Source organism: Lissotriton vulgaris, chromosome 2_1 (assembly GCF_964263255.1).
Source record: "Lissotriton vulgaris chromosome 2_1, aLisVul1.2, whole genome shotgun sequence".
NCBI classification, from domain to species: Eukaryota; Metazoa; Chordata; class Amphibia; order Caudata; family Salamandridae; genus Lissotriton; species Lissotriton vulgaris.
In genome coordinates this window covers 954,666,965-954,686,803 of record NC_141687.1, presented here as the reverse complement: position 1 = coordinate 954,686,803, position 19,839 = coordinate 954,666,965, and the positions used below count along the sequence as shown (strand labels likewise).

General features: G+C 44.5%; 1 protein-coding gene across 2 annotated transcripts in view; it reads right to left on the bottom strand.

Annotated features, from left to right (window-relative positions):
- Nucleotides 1-19,839, bottom strand: part of KIAA0319L (KIAA0319 like) — a 962,229-nt gene that overhangs the window by 179,842 nt on the left and 762,548 nt on the right. For both annotated transcript variants that reach the window (XM_086956507.1, XM_086956508.1), the window contains exon 17: nt 11,992-12,134. In XM_086956507.1, coding sequence (XP_086812633.1) covers nt 11,992-12,134 — 143 coding nt within the window. The remainder of the gene's footprint in view (nt 1-11,991; nt 12,135-19,839) is intronic.

Genomic DNA, 19,839 nt, shown 5'->3' with positions numbered 1-19,839 from the left:
GCCATGCCGATAAGTGAATGTGTCGGGGATCCGGATGGAGGATCTCTCCCGGTTCATCTGAGGAGGTTGGAGAATACTGGTAGTCGGATGTGTGGGACCTGGGAGAGGAGAAGCAATTCCATGTACCAGTGTTGACGTGGCCATTCTGGAGCGATGAGAATCAGCTTGCAGGGCTCGTTCTTCATCTCCCTGGGAGCGGAGTGGGAGGGAAAGGCGTAGGCAAAGATGCCGGCCCATGCAATCGAAAAAGCATTCCCCCATGACCCCAGTTGGGGATGGCAGCTTGCATAGTACTGTCATTTGTAGTTCCGGAAGATTTGAGAGTAGATCCAACTCTGGGGTGCCCCAGCAGCTGAAGATGTTGTGCAGTCTGCTGGTGTAGTTCCTGCTCGTGGCACAATGTTGTGAGCCTGCTGAGTGTATCCATAATCGTGTTTTGTATTCCTGGAACATGCTCCCCTCGATGCAGATTTTAAGAGTTATAGCCCATTCTCATAACTTCTGCGCCATTCTTGATAGTTGATGAGATCGTGTGCTGCCCTGTTTGTTTATGTAATGCATTGTTGTAGTATTGTCCATTCGGCAAGCACCGACGAACCTTGTATTCTGGGAAGAAAAGCTTGAAGAGCCAAAGGGACTGCTTTCAATTCCAGGACAATTGTATGCGATTGACTGAGTCCGATGCCACTTGCCACTCACTTGCAGTTCTTGGAGGTAAGCTCCCCAGCCCTCCAGGATGCTTCCTTGGTGATTACAAAGGGTGTAGGTTTATGCTTGAGAGATAGCCCTACCAACAGATGATTTTTGTCTAAACACCACTCCAAGGCCTTTATGCATTCGTGGGGTTACCTTGACCATGTCATCGAACAAGCCTTTGGACTGTGCCCACTGATTGTCCAGCTACTCTTGAATAGGTCGCATTTTGAGGCGACAAAATGGGATCAGAGATATGCACTAAGACATAATTTCCAAGAGACTTTTTTTCTTTTACGGATGCCACCAGCCTGAGAAGTTGTCGCTGTTGATATTCCACAGGATATGCTTTTAAGTAATCCGTGTCTAGCGTTGCTCATAGGAATAATCAATCCATCAGGGGTTTATAAAGTGCGCAACTCACCCGTGAGGGTCTCAAGGCGCTAGGTGGGGGGTGTTGCAGCTCAAGTTCAGTTGAGGAGCCAGGTCTTGAGGCTCCTCCTGAAGATGTGCAGGGAAGGAGAGCGTCTGATGTTCACTGGGAGCTCGGTCCAGGTCTTGGCCCCAATATAGAAGAAGGCTCTTCCACCAGCTCGGTTTCTGCAGATGAGGGAGGTCTCGGCCAGGGTGAGGTCGGTGGAGCGGAGATTCCTTTTGGGTACGTGGAAGAAGACTCTCTCGTTGAAGTATTTGGGTCCGATGTTGTGGAGGGGTTTTAGGCGGTGAGAAGTTTGAAGGTTACCCTCTTTTCGATGGGGAGCCAGTGGAGGCCTTGTAGGTGTTGTCTCATGTGTTCGTGCCATGGGGTCCCGAGGACGAGACTGGCTGCAGAGTTCTGGATGGTTTGGAGCTTGTGTAGAGGAGTTCTGTTGATTCCGGCATAGAGGGCGTTGCCATAGTCCAGTCTGCTGGTTATGAGTGCGTGGGTGACGGTCCTTCTGCATTCGGGTGGTATCCGTTTGAAGGTCTTGTGGAGGATGCAAAGGCAGTTGAAACTGCTGGATGCGATGGCAATCTTTTGTGATGGGGTCTGCTTGGACTTTTCCAGATTGAGAGTGAGACCCAGTCAACGGAAAAGATCTGTGCAAACTTGTATTGATGCTCTCGCTGCTGACTCGGAAGATGCCTTTATCAGCCAGTCGTCCAAATACAGGAAGACCTGATGTTGGTTTTGCCTGAGGAATGCTACGACTAGCGCAAGGCATTTTGTGAAAATCCTAGGTGCTGACTTGAGGTCAAACAGGAGCACTTTGAACTGAAAATGGGATCTGCCAACCAAAAACCTCAGATATTTCCTGTGCTTTGGATGAATAGGGATGTGGAAATACGCATCTTGGAGGTCCAATGAAGTCATGTAATCTAATTGGTTTAGAAGACTCAGAACCTCGTGCAGAGAAATCATCCGAAAGGATTGTTTTTTCAGGTAAATATTGAGGCTTCAGAGGTTGAGAATTGGTTGCCACTGACTTAACTTCTTTCTGATTAAGAAGAAACGGGAGCAGAAACCTATGCCCCTCTGAAAGACTGGGATCTTTTTTATCGCCCCTTTTGAGAGCATTATCGGACTTCTTCTTGAAGATCTGTGAGGCATTTTCAGTGAAAAGGCTGGGGCGGGGTTGTAGGTGGTCTTCGAATAAACTCCAGTGTGTGTCCAAATTTTATCAGACGTAGGACTCACTTATCCGTTGTAATGGTTTGCCATTGGAGAAGGTGTTTGAAAATTATTCCAGTCAGTTTGAAAGTTTTTGATGGGAAAAAACGAGGAGAATGTGGTGAGGGATTTGGAGCCAGAGTCTGTGAGAGATCATTGTTTATGGCCCCCATCCCTGCCTGGTCGTGCTGCCTTTCCTCTGTTAGGTCTAACATTGGATGTCTGTGGAGGCTGTTTTTGCTGGAAGTGGGAACCGATAAGACTGGTGACTTGATGAGTACAAAGGATATCAGTATTGTGGATAGCTTCCCCTATAGGATTGTTGTCCTTTCCCACAGTAACCACGAAAAGGTGGTTTGCGAAATTGGAGTGACCCCAAAGACTTTGCGGTATCTGTGTCCTCTTTTATTCATTTGAGGGCTACTTCCATTTGACTCCCAAAAAGATCCTCTCCATCATATAGGAGGTCTCAGATTTTTTTTTTAGCCTCAGAGCGGAATGAGGTGGCTTTAAGCCAGCCATCTCTTCTGAGAACCGCAGCTCCTGCCAACTGCCTGAAACCAGTGATGGCAACATCCATGGGCGAATCTATTATTTCATTGGATGCTCTTTCACCTTCGTGTAATATCTTCTTTGCCTCTTCTTTAACATCCTCTGGTAGTTGATCAATGTAGGGAGCTATGCAAGACCACATCTGGTGATTGTAGCGCCCCAAAATCGCCAGAGAATTTGCTGTTCTCACCGTCAATGCTGACATTGATGAAAACCTCTTTCAAATTGAATCTAGACGCCTGCTGTCTTTTTTATGAAGAGCCGAAAGGGGTGCTACTAGGTTCTTTGAGCGGCGTTGAGCTGCCAGCATAACCACTGAGTCTGGTTTCAGATGTCCCGTAAGGCACGCAAGTGCATTGTCTGTAGCTTTGTAGTTTTTTGTCGAGGTGCGGAAGCACAGCCGGTATGGATGCAGGAGTCTTCATAATCCATATCCCCTCTTCCCAGATGTAATCGATAGTCGGTATGGCTCGAATGGATGTGCAATATGGTTCTTTAAAATCGTAGAGGAAACAGGCAGATTGCTTCGAAGGAAGAGGTAAAGTGAATCTCTGTGCTGCTCACTGAAAAAGATTATGAAATCCTCCTATATCGTCTGGGGAGAGAGTCTACCAGAGGAGGTGTAGGTGAAGCAGGCAGAGAGATCGAATAATTATCCCATTCTGCGCCTGTGTCGCAAAGTTCTCCTTATTCACACTCTTCATCCGAAGAAACGGTTTCCTGGAGAGGAACAGACTGCAGAGTGTTTGGGAGTGACTGTCTGGTAGGCGAAGAACTTTGCACCAGTGTCCCCGCTAGAGGCAGAGAGACAGCAACCGGAACTTCAGGTGGGAAACGGTGGCAGTAATCTTCAAGCATTGACCAAAGATCTGAAATTAAAGCAGAAGGCACTGTCACCATCTCTTGATGATAGTACTGCCGGCCTGGCTCAGGCTGTGCATAGTAAACTTGACCGTATCCGTCTTGCTCCTGGTCCTCATCGTCCTCTGGCTGATACTTGACATGCAATTCTGATGGACTATATGCAGGTCTAAAGGGGCCATCCTCTTCCAAATCTTCTTCTTTCAGAAGATGAGTGGGTAAAAAAGGTGTCATTTTACTTGGTGATGTATGTTCTGGGGTAATATCGGTCTCCCTCGGTGAGGCGATAGACATTTGCAATGGTGATTTATACCTTGGTCCTGATGCTGGTGATCTAGGAGCCCTAATCGACGAGATAGGCTGCGTCGACAGTGACCACGATGGGCTCAGCAATGTGATCTCCTCTTGCAGCATTTTCTTCCTTATCGAATTAGTCGGTGCTGGTACCATCGACGGTGACCTCGTTTACAACCTCATCGATGGCGACGTCTTTATCGATAGCGGTAATGTCTTTGCCGATGATGACCGTCTCGTCAACTGCAACTTCTCAGTCAGCAGCTTTAACTTTAGTGACGGAGAGGAGATTCTCGTTGACGATGCCAGAGGGTTAGTTGACAAAATCGGGATCTTGATAGACGACAGATGTCGTTGATGCAGACAAGGCTGAGAGAATGATATCGACGCCCCTGAGGAACATCCCCTTGTTGTCGACGGCAAATCCCCTCTTGAGTGGCAGAGAACTTGTAGATGGTTCTGAAGAAGGCTTTTCAAAAGTCAATGTAAGGTCTGGAGGTGGAGCTTTTGGCTCAGATACAGATTTATAAGGCTGAACTTTCTGAGAGACCCTTTACTGTGCTCTAAGGAGACATCCTGAGAGAACTTTTTGGTACATTTTGAGTGGGGTTCCTTGAGAGAGTGTGATGAATACCTTTCTCTTTTGAGGGAAATCTTTGATGACGTAGACTGCTGGCTCTATGAGTCTGACACAAGATCAGACCTGGTTTTCATTTTTTGGATCCAATTAAGAAGCCTTCCTTCCTGGTTTCTGAGAGTCTTATTCGAGAAGGCGCTATATATCTTGCAGTCGGACGCCTTATGAGAAGGATGTAAGCAATAAACGCACTCTATGTGAGGGTCTTACACATACAGTTTCTTTTTCAGACAAGTGACACACACTCTGAAAGAGCCTTTTTAGCCTTTTCTGACATGATTCAGTCTTATTTGTGGCAAACAACAGATATAAGTGGCAGAAATATATCAGTTTTGAGAGAATATAGCAAATAAAATCACTTCTCTGTGAGTTTAAGTCCAGAAAATCTTCTTGAAGATTGGAGAAAACGGAGTAGAGCTCAGAGGAGACTTCCTAGCACGTGCGGTAGAAAATCTGAGGTTCTGAGCTTCTCTCAGGGGTGTTGTAGAGGGTACTCAATGCTGATTGGCTAAAGAAAAACTGTGTTTTTTTTTAATAATGACTATGATAGGTTAATAAACTATGAGGCCTAGGCCTGTTCTAGTCTATTCCTATCAGTATTCCTTCATCACTATTACAAATATTTAAAGTACCGGGGAATCCCATCATGACGAAAGGGAATGAATCATGTATGTCGGTGTCTGTTGTACTGGGGGTTTAGAAAGTAGTCACAGTATCGTGATAGTGGTTCTAAGAGCGAGTTAATGCCCGACACTATGGGTCTCCCTGGTGGTGGTGGAGTACCTTTGTGTACCTTGGATACGGTGTAAAAGTAGGGCACTTTTACTTTCTTGGGGCAGAAGAATTCCGCCTCCTGTTTGGAAATGTATTCCATATGACTGACTCTTTTGACCAACTTCTGGATAGTTATTCGTAGTGTTGGTGTTGGGTCTTGGCGGAGTTTTTTGTAGTTGCGAGTGTCGCTCAGTAATCTGCCACATTCTTTGTCGTAATCCATCTTGTTCAAGAGAACAATGCCGCCCCCTTTGTCAGCTGGTTTAATGGCTAGGGTAGGATTATTACAGAGACGTTGGATGATGTCTGTCTTCCTTTGACAGGTTGTTGAAGTACCCTCTGGGGTTCAATTTCTCAATGTCTGTGTACACCCCTTGTTCAAAGGTGGTGATTTCAGGGGGTACTGTGGCAGGAGGTGGAGTGAAGGTTGATTTTGGTCTCAGGCCGGTGAGGTTAGGGTGATCGTTGGTGTTGTTATCATCCGGAGTGGTTTTCTCAAAAAACGATTTGAGTTTGAGTTTACGGAAAAATTCTGCTAGTTCTGCGTGTAGTTTGAACTTGTCTAGTCTAGACGTTGGTACAAATGATAGTCCTTTTTCTAGGACACTCCGTTCTTTGTTGCTTAGTTGGGTGTCAGATAAATATAATACCAATGAGGTCATGGTTTGCTGGTGCTCGGAAGGTCCCTGGCTTTCTGGCGTGTGTTGGCGCTCACTGGGTTCTCCTCCTCGGCCCAGTGTACTTGCTGTTGTGGGGTTTGCTTTCTTCTGCCTCTTGATCTGCGGCCATGTCCTAAAAAAGGATATTGTGGTCTGGGGTTGCTCGCAAAGAGCGACATGGGTCCTGGAGGGTACATGGGTGGGTATCCATAGTAGGGAGGTTGTATCTGTCCAAATAGTGATGGTGCCCCGTAGAATTGCCCGCGTTGGGCTCCCTGCCACGTCTGTGGCCATTGTCGTCCGCGGCGTCCTCTGCCGCTTTGTCTGTGGGACCCGGAGCTTGAGTCACTAGAGGCTGAGCTGTTGTCGCCTGAGGAGTCATTGTCCGTGTCCGCCTTGGAGGGTGGGACGTAGTCTCATCGGAGTAGGGGTATGTCTTGGAATCGCTGAATCTTTTCAAGTCTTTGTTGAATTTGTTGATTTTGGCCTGGGTTAGGTAGTCTTTGTACTCATTCATCTCCTTGTTCTGATCATCATGTTTTTTCTTAAACGATGTTATGGTTGTCTTGAAGTGGCTTTCGGTTCCTTGAATGTCTATTATGATGGTATCCGATAATCTTTTGGCAGTTTTTAGGTTTCGCCTAAGTGAAAGCTGCGCACTGCGCAGCTTTTCGCGCAGGCGAAAACCTAATGAGAATACTATGTGGCTTGGGAATCCGCCCTCTGTTCCATTGGCTAGCTCCATAAATGGAGGCTAGCCATTGGAACAGAGATCTGTCCGTCATGGCCGGACCAGATTCGTGGGCGTTCCCGCGATTTCTTCCCTCTCCACCCTTTTCTGATCGTCATCGCGGCGGTGGGCGTGTGGCAATGATACTTAAAGAATCACAGTTCGAGAGGCTTCTCTTAATGTGTAAACTCAGCGGCCATGTTGAAATTGCGAAATCTGTCCACATTTTGTCAATTATCTAACAACTAGATAGTGTAAAATACTTAAATAAGCAGGTCAAAAATTACATTTGCCTTACGTTGTGGAATATTAGCTTGCTGGATTTGACAGGTGTGGCAATATTTTTAAGTATCGAGTATTACGAATTGTTTTTAACCCTTTCGATGCTCATGACGAGCTCAGCTCGTCATGATGCACAGTTGAGCTGTGCTGATGACGAGCTGAGCTTGTCATGACACCATCAAAATGGCAATTTCCAGCACAGGAGGGGGAAAACGCCTAGCAGCCAAGGTGTTAATAATGTTTAAGTGTTAAATTTTCAACAGGTAGTGTAAAACTCTTCGCTTTTAAGGTTTGTTGTACTTGACTCTATTTTCCTCGCTTCAAATCTCTTCACCCAGGGCCCATTGTATCCCTTCCTAAAATGGTAGTTTCGGCTATTGTGTACAGGTTTGAACAGTGCGGCGCTAGTCCACTCTCTGTGTCCATGGCGCCGGTGCCTGCTGAGGGGAAGATGGCTGCCTCTGGGGTAGCGGTGAGCGGACTGCTCCTGGAGGATGCTTGGACATTAGCTTGGCTGCTCTGCGTAGACATGATCCCTATATTCGGGGAATTCTGGACGTAGCCAGCCAAGTAGCGCTCTACACTTTCAGCCACACAGCGAGCGAATGGGTAAGAGCAGAAGGAAAGGCTCAGCGAGTACAATAAAAAGCAACTGGAGAAATTGTATTTATTTATTTATGCAATTTTATATAGCGCGGACTTTACCCAAAGGTGTCGGAGCGCTTCACGATAGAACCAAGTACATGAGTAAATTTACATACTTACACGTTACAGATACAAACGAGGAGAATACCTGGATGGTAGGGGGGAGAAAGTGGTATCCAAGAGTCGGTGAGTGAGGGGACCATCAGAAAGTGAATGGGCCAAGAAGTGAGGCCAGTCAGGAGACTGAAGTGAAGATAGAATCGAAGAGGAGACCGAGAAGCGAGATTCACATGTAGTCTGAGTAAAGTGGTGGGAGCGAAACAGGGTTTTAAGACTGCGCAGTAGAAAGCGGTATGTTGGAGAAACAAGTGGGTGATAAAGAAACACAATTAAGCATTGGCGAAAGAGCGCGTATGGCAATAGAAAGTACTCTATGAAAGTGGGAAGCATAGAAGTGTTGGCAATCGAGGGTCTGTTTAAAAGGGGAGCCGAAATAAGCCTGGAAGATAAATCAACAGTGGAGGGAAAGACATGAAATGGATGGTAGCTGAGCTGCGGGATGCTGTTAACAGGTGAGGAGCGATGGTGAACAAGAATCCGAGGGCGAAGCAATGAGGAAAATATGACCGAGGATGTGGACAGTAGACCATATAAATATTGACACTTAAATATACATATGGGGTTTTATATAGAGGGTTTTAATCAATCGAACGTAATTTTCCCAAGCATCATGTCAGTATATATGTATGCAGAAATGATTTATATTTTGCTTATGTCTTATTTGTTAACTAAGTTGCCTGTTCCGAACATCCTGTAGAATCTGCGTTCAGGAACTGGACACTGTAAGCATGACCAATAGGACACAGACGTGTAATATCGCCTATAATAACCATCGCATATTAATGATTAGCACATATTATCAATTGCGGACCACAACACAGTCTTGGGAAGTGCTCACAAGTTTTTGTAAAGGGAACATTTATGCCATTCAGGCACCTGACATGCCTCAAACCCACACAAGGCTGTAGAAAGTGACTTTGTGTCAAACAGAGCACCCACACAGAAGTAGCACTTGCAACTAGTGGTGGGAGAGCAACAGATTGATCGTCTCATGGAGGCAAGGGTGGTTTCCTTGGCTCATTACCTGTTGGAGTTGCTGGATTTAAGTACCAAAGGCACTAAACGAGTACTAGGGAGACATTTTTACTATTATTTCAGACAATGCAGAGGCCAAAGTTGCTGCTTTGCCATCTGATCTCACCCCGGGCCCTCACTCACTTCTTACCCCTGTACTCTCAGCTCTTACCCCTCTGCCCTCAGCTCTTCCTAGGCCCTCACTTCTGGCGCCTGTGCCCTCTGACCTCAACCCAGGCCTCCAGCCCTCACCACGCTGCCCACACCTGTGCCCTCACTGACTCCTGTGCCCTCCGCTCTTACCCGTGTGCCCTCCGCTCTTACCCCTCTGCCCTCCGCTCTTACCCCTCTGCCCTCCGCTCTTACCCCTCTGCCCACAGCTCTTACCCCTCCGCACTCAGCTCTTACCCCTCTGTCCTCAGCTCTTACCCCTGTGCCCTCAGCTCTTACCCTGCCCTGTGCCCTCAGCTCTTCCTAAGCCCTCAGCTCTCACCCCTCTGCCCTCAGCTCTCACCCCTCTGCCCTCAGCTCTCACCCCTCTGCCCTCAGCTCTGTAACCTGTGCCCTGTGACCCTCGCCGGTGACCATGGCCAGCATGGCGGGGTAGATCGTGGCCTTCCTGCTGGCCCTGTCAGGCTGGGTGCTGGTCTGCTCCACGCTGCCCATCGACTACTGGAAGTGTGCGGCTCTGTGTGTGTGTGTGGCTCTCCGTGTGGCTCTGTAGGTATGTATGTGTGTGGGACTCTGTGTGGGTCTGTGTGTTTGTGTGTGGCATTTGCGAGAGATTAAGCTATTGGCATTGTAAATGACAGTGCCATTTATTTATCTATTTTCAAAACCAACACATATAAAAATGTTGTCATTTACAATGCCAATAGCTCTAACTTTTTCAAAGGCGAGACTGTTGCATTGTAAATGCTTGTTGTGATAAGTACCATCCAGTCCCTGGTGCAGTGCCATGCGATCTGGGCCCAGGCTTTTCTAAAGACGGGGTCATCTAGTAAAATCCTGGGGGCATTAGTCACTAGGAGGCCCTTGGGTGCTGTGTTAGTTCTAAGGTATTGGGCCAGGATAACTCCATGTAGTATAGTTCTGATTCTGTTGCGTTTCTTTTCAGTCAGTGTCTCCCAGTCGGTAGTATGTGCTATAGAGGTTGAGATGTTGAAATCAGCAAGGAAGGCGGGGTCAGCGAGGATTTCACTGATGTCGTCTTCGCTAAAGGTTAGTCCATGGTTTTCTGCCATAGTGTTTGAGAAAAACTCTTGCAGCTGTGCGCTGCCTAAGTATTAGCGTGTCAAGAGGGAGAGAGAGGACTAGAAAGCTAGTCCGAATCCCCTGGGATTTATATGTAGTATCAACAGGGACTAGCCTGGTGTGACCGTTGAAGGACTCTGAACTGTATTTTCAGCAGGCACCTAGTAGGTGTGTTCATGAAGCCCTCACCCACCAACCTAGTTGGTGGCATGCTTCATCATCGGGCCCACCCAGTGACATCTAAAAGTCCCGGGTGTGCTTCGACGCCTGATTACAGCGGAGCAGGTATATTTACTGAGTGTGCAGTGAGGTGAGTGATAGATTGAGAATTAAAACGGCTTCTTGGTGGTCCCAGTACCCGAGGGTAAATTAAAGTTTAATAACTGGGCCTCCAAGGGCGGTTAAAAACAAGGCAAAGGGATGTGTGGTGGTTAAGTTAAGACCACCTACATCCAGTGTAGGTCGACATGTTTCAGCCAGTGCCTTTATTATTGCTGGCTTTCCTCAGGACCAAAGAGTGGTGAAAGATAAAATGTATTTTAAGTGAGTGTTAAGGTTTTGGGAGCGTTCAGTGATGAGGTGTTCTCTTTTTTGCACATTATGTGACGATTATGAGGTACCTTCGTATTCTTCCCTTGGGGTTTGGGTTTCTGCTGATTTGGACATTAGGAGCCATAACAAAATTCTACTGTCACGATCTTGAAGGGTTTTTGAAGAAAAAATGTGGTATACCTTGAAATTCTTAGCCTTGTTGTCAATATATAAGAAATAAATCTGGTCTTCGTGAGGGGCTTCAGAATTAAGTCATTCCGACAACATAGTCTAAAAATTCCTTTAAAAAAAATATATTTTTACGTGAATTCAACCATATAAGGATTAAGAAAGGTGGAGTTCTTCTCAGAAGTACAGAAAAAAAATCAAAAAATGTCCCACGTATATGATTGAGCAGAGCTCAACCGGTTCCATTCACACAAGACCTTGGTAGGGAAAGGTGAAGAGTACTGTGTGCTGATTAGCTGAGCTTCAGATCTTTTCTAAAATTATGTGAAAATGCTACTTCTACAACTATGTCACAGCTTTCTATGTTTACCATTGCACTGCTCTCTATTTGTGCAATGAAACCCCCAGCTCGACAACAAGGATGATTCAAGCATGTGAAACTATGAAAGATCCAATATCAGAGAAAAAAATAGAAACAAAAAAGAAGACAGCACGGGACGAAAAAAGGCAAAGAGGCAGCAAGAGGAGAATTAAGAAAAGGACATAAGAGAAGTAAAGAGGAAGAGATCGGGGTGGGAAAAAAGGAAGACAGTAAAGAAACAAAGGAGAGGGTCAAAGTAAGGAGAAGAGGAGAGACAGAAGGCAAGGAGAAAGGTGCAACGAAAAGAGAATAACGATACAGAAGATTGATGTGAAGATTGATACAGAAGATGGCGAATTGATGGATCAACACACACAGAAGACGGGACATCAGTGTAAAGTTAAAAAATAATGATGAAAGGGATAATGAAATGTGAGAAAGAAGCAAAAGAGGTGAAAACATTGTATTTTGTCTGTAAAGGACAAAAAGAGATACAGATCATAGACAATACAATAAAGTCGGAAAAAGGATGAAAAAAGAGCAAGTCAAGATTAGGAAAGAAAGAAGACTTCAGCGGAAAAAATGTTATGCTCATAAGAGGAGGATGGGAGAGTTGGAATCATCTGTCATTGGTGTCAGTTATCTAATGACTGACCTTTAATACGATAACTTGCATACATTACTTTATCAACACCATGAAACAGTTCTATTGTATAGACCTTGTATTTATGCACTGCCACTTACTGACTGTATTGATTTCCAGAGTGTGAAAGATGAGAAAGTCAGACTGCTGTTTTCGCAATTCGTTACGGAGCATCCAAGCTACTTCATGCCCTTTAGATATCTGATGGGGTGGCTGGTTCTGCACGAAAAAAATCATCTTGGTACTGCCAAGGAAAATACCATAAAGAGGTGTTAGTGTGTTCACTGTCCTGCCTTTTGCTGATGTACTTCATCTAACAAACTCTCAAACAAACAATATGCTTTGTGCACGGGTGACCAACGTGCCTGCTTCCAGGGAGAATCAGCTTTCAGTGCCTAGCCATGCTGTATGAAAATGCCAGCTGGTATTTCCATTAACACAGGTTTAGAGCATCTGTACACCACAGCATGTGCAAGTATTCTCTGTGACCATATAGCTCCCTTCTCAGCTTTGAGACCCATGGCTTGAAGCAGATACCAGGCAAAGTATTCCAGTATTACCTTAAGAAACCATAGCCCCCTGAACCGTTTTGTAATTAAATTGCAACGGTGTGCATCAAGGTCCAGCACTTCCTCCCGGTTGCAAAATGCCCATACGCTGAGAGGGTAGTCCACTTGTTGAGGTTTGGACCTACTTAACCACTGAATTGGAATATTTATGGAAAGTTTTGAGTTCATCTACCCTTAAATAAAAATGGCTCAGAGTCCTTGTTGTCTCTTTGAAACTGTTGTTGCACTTTACCTCCAGCATAAGTTTTTGCACATGTATATTGTTGGTAAGCTGTGAGCAGCCGACGTGTTTCGCCTGATCAATCGTTTTCTCAGGATTTACCCATAACCGAATTGTACCAAGAACTATAAGGACTGTGAATGTGAAGTAAAATTAATAGCTAAAACACAAACTTTATCCAATGAGCCTTGAGATGGCCCAAGGCTATAGAGTCATTTGGGGGGGCGAAACATGAGTCAGACTCTTCGCCTTTTTATTTAAGAGTGGATACACTCAATCCTTTCCACAAATGAAATCGTGCCAATCTCTGTGTGTGTAGTGCCTTTTTTAAAAGTCCCAAAGGGATTGTGCAGCAGAAGCTTCTGGGGTTCTTTGATGTAGTGATGTCAGTCTTTGTAGCTTTACAAAATTGCTCACATTGATGCACTATCGATATACAAAGCTTGAGGAATATAAGCCTGCTTCAAAAGGGGTGATAACGTTCATGATCTCTAACATAAAATAGTGTTTTTCTCTAAACATCCCATTTCAATCCAAAAACAAAAATATATCCCTCTCCACTTCCCAGCATCAACATTTCAAGGTTTTGCTGGGTTAAGAACCAACAGGTCCCTTTACAGAACATGCTGAGATTTGGCATTTCCATATTTTCTTCCAAGACATGTATGACTAAGTGATTCCCAGACAACAGTCCTCTCTGACAAAAAACCTGTTGCTTTTTGATGGATGGTCACTAAGTGACACTACTCAACCTGTATCCGTCGGAGACATTCTTGGGGTTTGGGGTTCAAGAATACTGACGAGTATAAGTGGTAATTTCAAACTTGTATTCCATAAAAGCTAAGGGTAGTCTACCAGGCAGGAACATGGTCACTTGCTTGAACCATTGTGTGATGTTGGAGGACATTTGAGCAAGAGTACCGTGTAAGGTAAATTAGGAACCTTTCAAAACCGTGTTCTATTGACCTATGTGCACATAACAATTACTTGACTAATGTTATACAGAGAATTGAATTTAAAATGCAATGCAACAAAATGGAGACTAAGCGCATGGATGGCTCAGGCATGAGGTCAGCACCACAGGTGTTTTAAAGCATAGATTCAGGTCAGGCGATGGGGCAAAATGCCCCAGACCATCATTCCAGCAGTAAAGCTCCACTGTTTTCTTATCAGTAGCCATAGACAAGACTCAGTAGAGCCGTTAACAGTCCGGGCGGAGGTCCTGGTGCCATGTACAGAGCCCCAGGATAAAGTGATAGAAGAGGAAAATACTGCAAGGCCACATTGCCTGCTGATGTACAAAACCCCCTCTGCTAGACAACGAGAAAAGTCCCTATTCAAGACAAAGATTGTCTAGAGCAAGATATTCTATATATAGGGAAATATCTTGGTATGGATCATGTGCTATGTTGATTTCCTAATATGGAGCATAACGATATGGTGAACTGACTAGACAATATAATCAGGTTGAGAACAATTTTTGGATTAGAGGTATGCAAGAAAAGATTACAATTTAAATGAAAATATTTATTTAATAAAAATTCAAGTTTAAAATTACAATATGCACAAGATTAAAAACATTTTTTCTTCTCATGGAGAAGTATACAATCTATTATATATAAAGTACACAATACAATTTGTTTCTTCAACAGTTTGAAGAAATTCTGATGATTTGAAGACAAATGAGTAAAAAGTCGACGCAGCGTTTCAGTGTCAACTGATTTCTTCATCTACTTCAGGACAAGGTTTTTCCAACAATCTGAACAGAAGACGTTTATTGAAATATGAAAAACCTCAAAAACATACCTCTACACAAAATTCAATTAGGATTACTATAAAATTATAATTTTCAGCAGACTGTACTGAGATTACACAGTCATATTTTAATCTACAACTATAAATAATTATAACCGATAACGGTAACACATGATCCATAATGAAAGCCAATTTTGGGACCCACCTATTGTGCTTCAGTTAGACTTTAAAGTCTTGTATTCGTTCAAATGTAAAAGATACGATTTCTTAATACTAGGAGGAAACACTCATCCAACCCAGATCATGACCTACAATGAAAGGATCGTAATGTTACATAAAGTGTCTATATAGCGGCATTGGTTAAACATTTTAGAGAGGGCTACCACATACCTTAAAATGGGTACAATTACTTTGCTGTTTTGTTCGACTGGAGCCACTATTAAGTTTAAGGACAGGGTTATTCCTTTGGTATGAAAGCCACAGAACTATAGAAAGAGATTTTTTCTAAATCAAAAACATGTCACTCAGATGTTTAATTATTAGGTCGCTACAGTGCAGTAACTTGCCAAGATTATTTCTTTATACTCCCATCCAGTCCACAATCGCACAGTATATATAAAATCTGTCTAAATGCATGATAGAAAGAAAATCCGGGACGGCTGGTCCTGCCATTAGCATAATAAAGATAAATGGTCGATTCATAAAATTCAATCCTATGTCTGAATCGACTTTTTGGCCACAAGCACAATAAATACGAAGTGCTTTTAAAACCGGATACTCTTTGTCCTTAATGAACTAGCTTATGTAACAACCAAGTTAATATGGAAAATTGTGAGAGTCTAATTTTACGACATTTGTAGAAGAGAAATCTGGGTACAAAAAAATAACCAGTAACCTGTTTATTATCATAGATTTGAAACTGTCGAAATCATCAATTTTGAAAAAGTCGATAAATCTTGAATATTAAGTCAAATTATTCAGTGAGGAGTAGGAGGCAGTCTTTGTTTTTAACTTGGTAAGTTACTGCACAGTAGCGACCTAACATTCAAGCAATGTTTCGATTTAGAAAAATTCTCTTTCTATAGTTAAGTGGCTTTCATACTAAAGGAATAACCCTGTCCTTAAACTTGATGGTGGCTCCAGTCGAACAAAGCAGCAAAGTAATTGTACCCATTTTAAGGTATGTGGAAGCCCTCTCTAAAATGTTTAGCCAATACAGCTATATAGACACTTTATGTAATACTAGGATCCTTTCATTGTAGTTCCTGATCTGACGTGGATGAGTGTTTCCTCTTAGTATTAGCTAGACTGGACAAGATAGCCGACATGGTAGGAGCATCGGAGATGAGCTACTGAGGAACTGGATCGCCAAAATGGTGAATATCCTAATATACTCACAGACATCCACGCTACTTGCCCCCTGGAACTGAATAAGGAACCAATACTATCCTCAGAAGATACCCGCTACATCGTAAGAGAAACGGCCGAGGCGATCGTGCGGCCCACTACCATCGGAGGAAGAACAATTGGAGCAAACAGCAGCATAGGAGGAGCACACTGCTCGTGATCGCATGAGGCTGGAGAGTGGAGCAGCGGCTTGAGCTAAGCACACTGCCTGTTAGGCGGTCGGGGCACAATACTGTTTGGGCAGACAGCGGCTTGGGAAAAAGGATACTTTGATTTGGCAGCAGTGTTATTGGTGTGGAGCACGCTGCCTATGATTTCGTGAGGCCAAGAAAGAGCGGGGCTGCAGTGTGAAACGAGCATACTGCCTGTGAAATGGTCAGTGCACAACAACAAGTAAGATCAAATTTACCCCAAATATGCGCTAGCAAGCGTTATCTCGCACATAGATCTCTCTGGCTGTCCTGACCTTTATGCTTGTCCTCAACATGGCAGCTATTTAATGGATACCGCGAGAATTAAAAGCAATTCAATCATGCGCCGCCCATATCAATACGCAAGCCTCGTTTCAAGAATAAGGCAGACACAACCAGTAGGGAAACGATTGTTCGATATTGCGAATTTTTTGCTGCACTCCATCTGCTGCTTGTTTCTGACTGCTGCCTGACCTTAAGATGTCGAATGTGAACAATCATTGCCCGGTGAGGTAATATGACTCAGAAGGCTGCCTGACCCTAAGATGGCAAAGGTGAATAATCAATGGTAATATGACAAGGGTTAGTGATAAAATTTGCACAACTACCCAAGGACCACCAAATCGCCAACTGAAGTAAAAAAAATGCGAACATGGAATAATCAATGTTCGGTGAGTTAACAAGACAGGAAAACTGATAAATTGCACAACCATGAAACACACATGAAACACACTAAGGTGGCCACCGACAGAGGAGCTAGCCTAGGAAGCTGCAGGCTGAAGATAATCTTCCGTTTTAAAATCCCCACCTAACCGAGCCATCCTCCACCATCGCCTATTGATTTGCCTTGGTCTTACCGTCATTACCGGCAACCAGTTCACATACAGAGAGTGATGAGGGTTGGCCTAGAGACCGCATGATGAGCTTCTGTGCATCCTTCGAAGAGCCCGAGATGGCCTAGGCTCAAGTTAGCTCAGCAACAAGAGATAGTTTCCTACTACCATATCACAGGTCGCTCCCTCTGATGAAACATGCTGTGTACTCCCGCCTTCCACGAGCCCATAAAGTTGTTGCGCTGCTATTCCTGCGATCATTATCACTAAACACCTGGTAGTACATCAGTTTCAGTTATGATACTGCATTGTAAACTAGGTAAATGACTTCTCGGCCTTCGCTACTCACTATACCCCGCACCCTTTTCTTAGGTCTCTACTTCCAGGACCACCTACTAATTGGGCTACCTCTCCACCCTGATTCTTTTGGGCTCCTTTATTCGCTGCCTACTACGCTACTTCAGTGAACATGACACAAAATACTTACCAGGCCTCTTACCCCATTGTCCAATCTGGCGTAAACTCCATTAAGATCTACCCACCCAACTTATCTCTAAAGGCTAAGAAAACGTTTAAGCACAATACCCTCAAGAGATGGCCGAAACACGGACATCGAACACATATACCTCAAATAAGGGCAAACAGAAGAGCGCAGTGGAGAAAGGCACTCACCTCTATGCTGCGCTCAAAACAGACCAAAACTCGACATGGTTTCCGTATAACCATGCTTCCATCCCGACCCTTTTGGGGAGCGGATTATCTCACTTTACAATAATGGCAATGTCCTTATCCAAGCATCGGACCTGAACCTCAAGCGTTTCAATTCTACCTTTTTGAGGTTCAAGAACTCTCTAACTTTAACACCTCCACTCAAAATGTGCCACTCAATGGCTCCGATACAGAAGCGATTGACGGCCCTTCCTCCCCACTGCCCTCGCTCAAGTGAACAGATGCCATCCCCAACCCCCCACACCACGAACTTGGAAAACCAATGTCTATCTCGTGCAGAAGAAGGTTTATCTGACCAGAGTACCTCGCACCTTGTTGATAGCTGTACCAATGCTCCTCCTCTACCTTGCCTCACTTACTATCCTCAATCCCTGGTATCACACACTACTCGTTCCAATAACAGGAATGATGACCACCCTACCAATCCTAACTATCAGACAGGATTGGATACTCACCCCTTAGGCCCTGGATCTTCCAATCGCATGGCTAGGAACCTTGCTGATGTTTCCTACACATTGAACAATAACAGATACTCACCCTCACGATCACTACACGCTTCGCCACCCTCTACTCCTCCTAACACCACTCCGCCTCTCCCTATTCCCACTCCAAAGTCTGATCCGTATCTCGAGTATGACCATATCTACCTATGTAACTGTGCCAATGGTCCTACCCAACTCTCTACTAACCCTACCACAGCAGAACCTATCCTACCTCCACGAGCTACTCCTGCAAATAAGTGCTTAAACAATCAAAGCCTTGAGAAGAAGATTGATGACCTCAAACATGATATATCGGTAGTCAAAGAGCTTCTGCAGTTCTCCTAGAAGATGGAGAAACGTAGGGTTTCACCCCCCGCTCAGAGGTATGATATCTTCAATCCACAGAAGCTGTACTCTACCAAAGACATTACCTCATTCTGCTCCTATCGACGCTCCAGCTGGAGCTCGAGGCCTCTGCCTAACCACCTCTCTCAGCCCTGCAGACCACTACCTATCTGATGAAGACATTCTCGCCCTGCCTGGGACCTACACTGAATCAAAGATGGTCTCCCAACCCAACTTTAGTCTCAACATCCCCTCAATCCATGCTAACCCTGACAGGGAACTAAGACAATCTCAGAAAGTTGAACTTAGAGAAGCTACTTCACAAACACCTCGACTCAAGAAGTGGTCACTTCCAACCGGCACATCAAAGCGATGCTACTCAATTGTAGATCAGCTTTGAAACATGCAGCTGATATTTCGGATGTCATAATTGTGTATAATGTGGACCTTCTGATCATCACTGAAACCTGGCTCAGTAATATTTCCTCCCCAATTCTTGATATCTTAATCCCTCCCCAGTACTATATTTTCAGAAGTGATCGCCTGGATAAAACAGGAGGGGGCATTGCCTGCATTGATCGCTCCAATCTCACAATAAAACAATCCTCTTGTACGGTCTTATCCACGTGTGAACAGCTAGTCTCTGAAATCTGGAACCAAGGCAAGAAGATTTGTGTGCTGCACTCAATATATCACCTTCCTAGTGACAATCTAGTCTTCACAGAGCAAATCATGGAGGTCATCAGCTCGAGCCCGGACCAACTCTGCCACATATTCCTCAGAGACTTTATACTTCATTGGAATGACACAAATGATCCAATTGTCCATTACTTTATGACCTTCCTCTCTGACATCAATTTCTCACAGCTGTGTAAAGGCCCTACTCACAATAAAGGCGCAACTCTAGACCTCATCATTGCCAAAGACAACTTCATACAAATAGGAGAAATTCTACCCTGTGACTGGTCTGATCACTTTCAAATTCCCTTCCTCATCTTAGACAAGGGATTGGATCGACAGGGGCAACCCCTTAGAGCGAAACATGTGATTCGCAATATGAGTGACCTCAACATTAACATGATAACCTCAATCACGAAAAATGGACTACAGCCCCCCCTCTAATTTGACCAACCTTGATGATCTTTCTGAGCATTACTTTAACACTTTTTCTAGCATTCTTGACTCTGTTGCTCCGAAACAGCTCAAAAAGAGGCTGAGGAGAAACTCGCCTTCCACCACAGTGCTCTCTCAATTGAGAAAGGTGAGAAGAGTTTACAACAAACACATACGCTTGGCAAAAATCGAACACTTCAGATCTCTACTGGATGGTGCTAAAAATAGACCAAAAAAACTCTTCGAACTCATTAAGGAACAATCTAACCAATCTTCTAACCAGAGCTCTGCTTGGTTATCCTTGC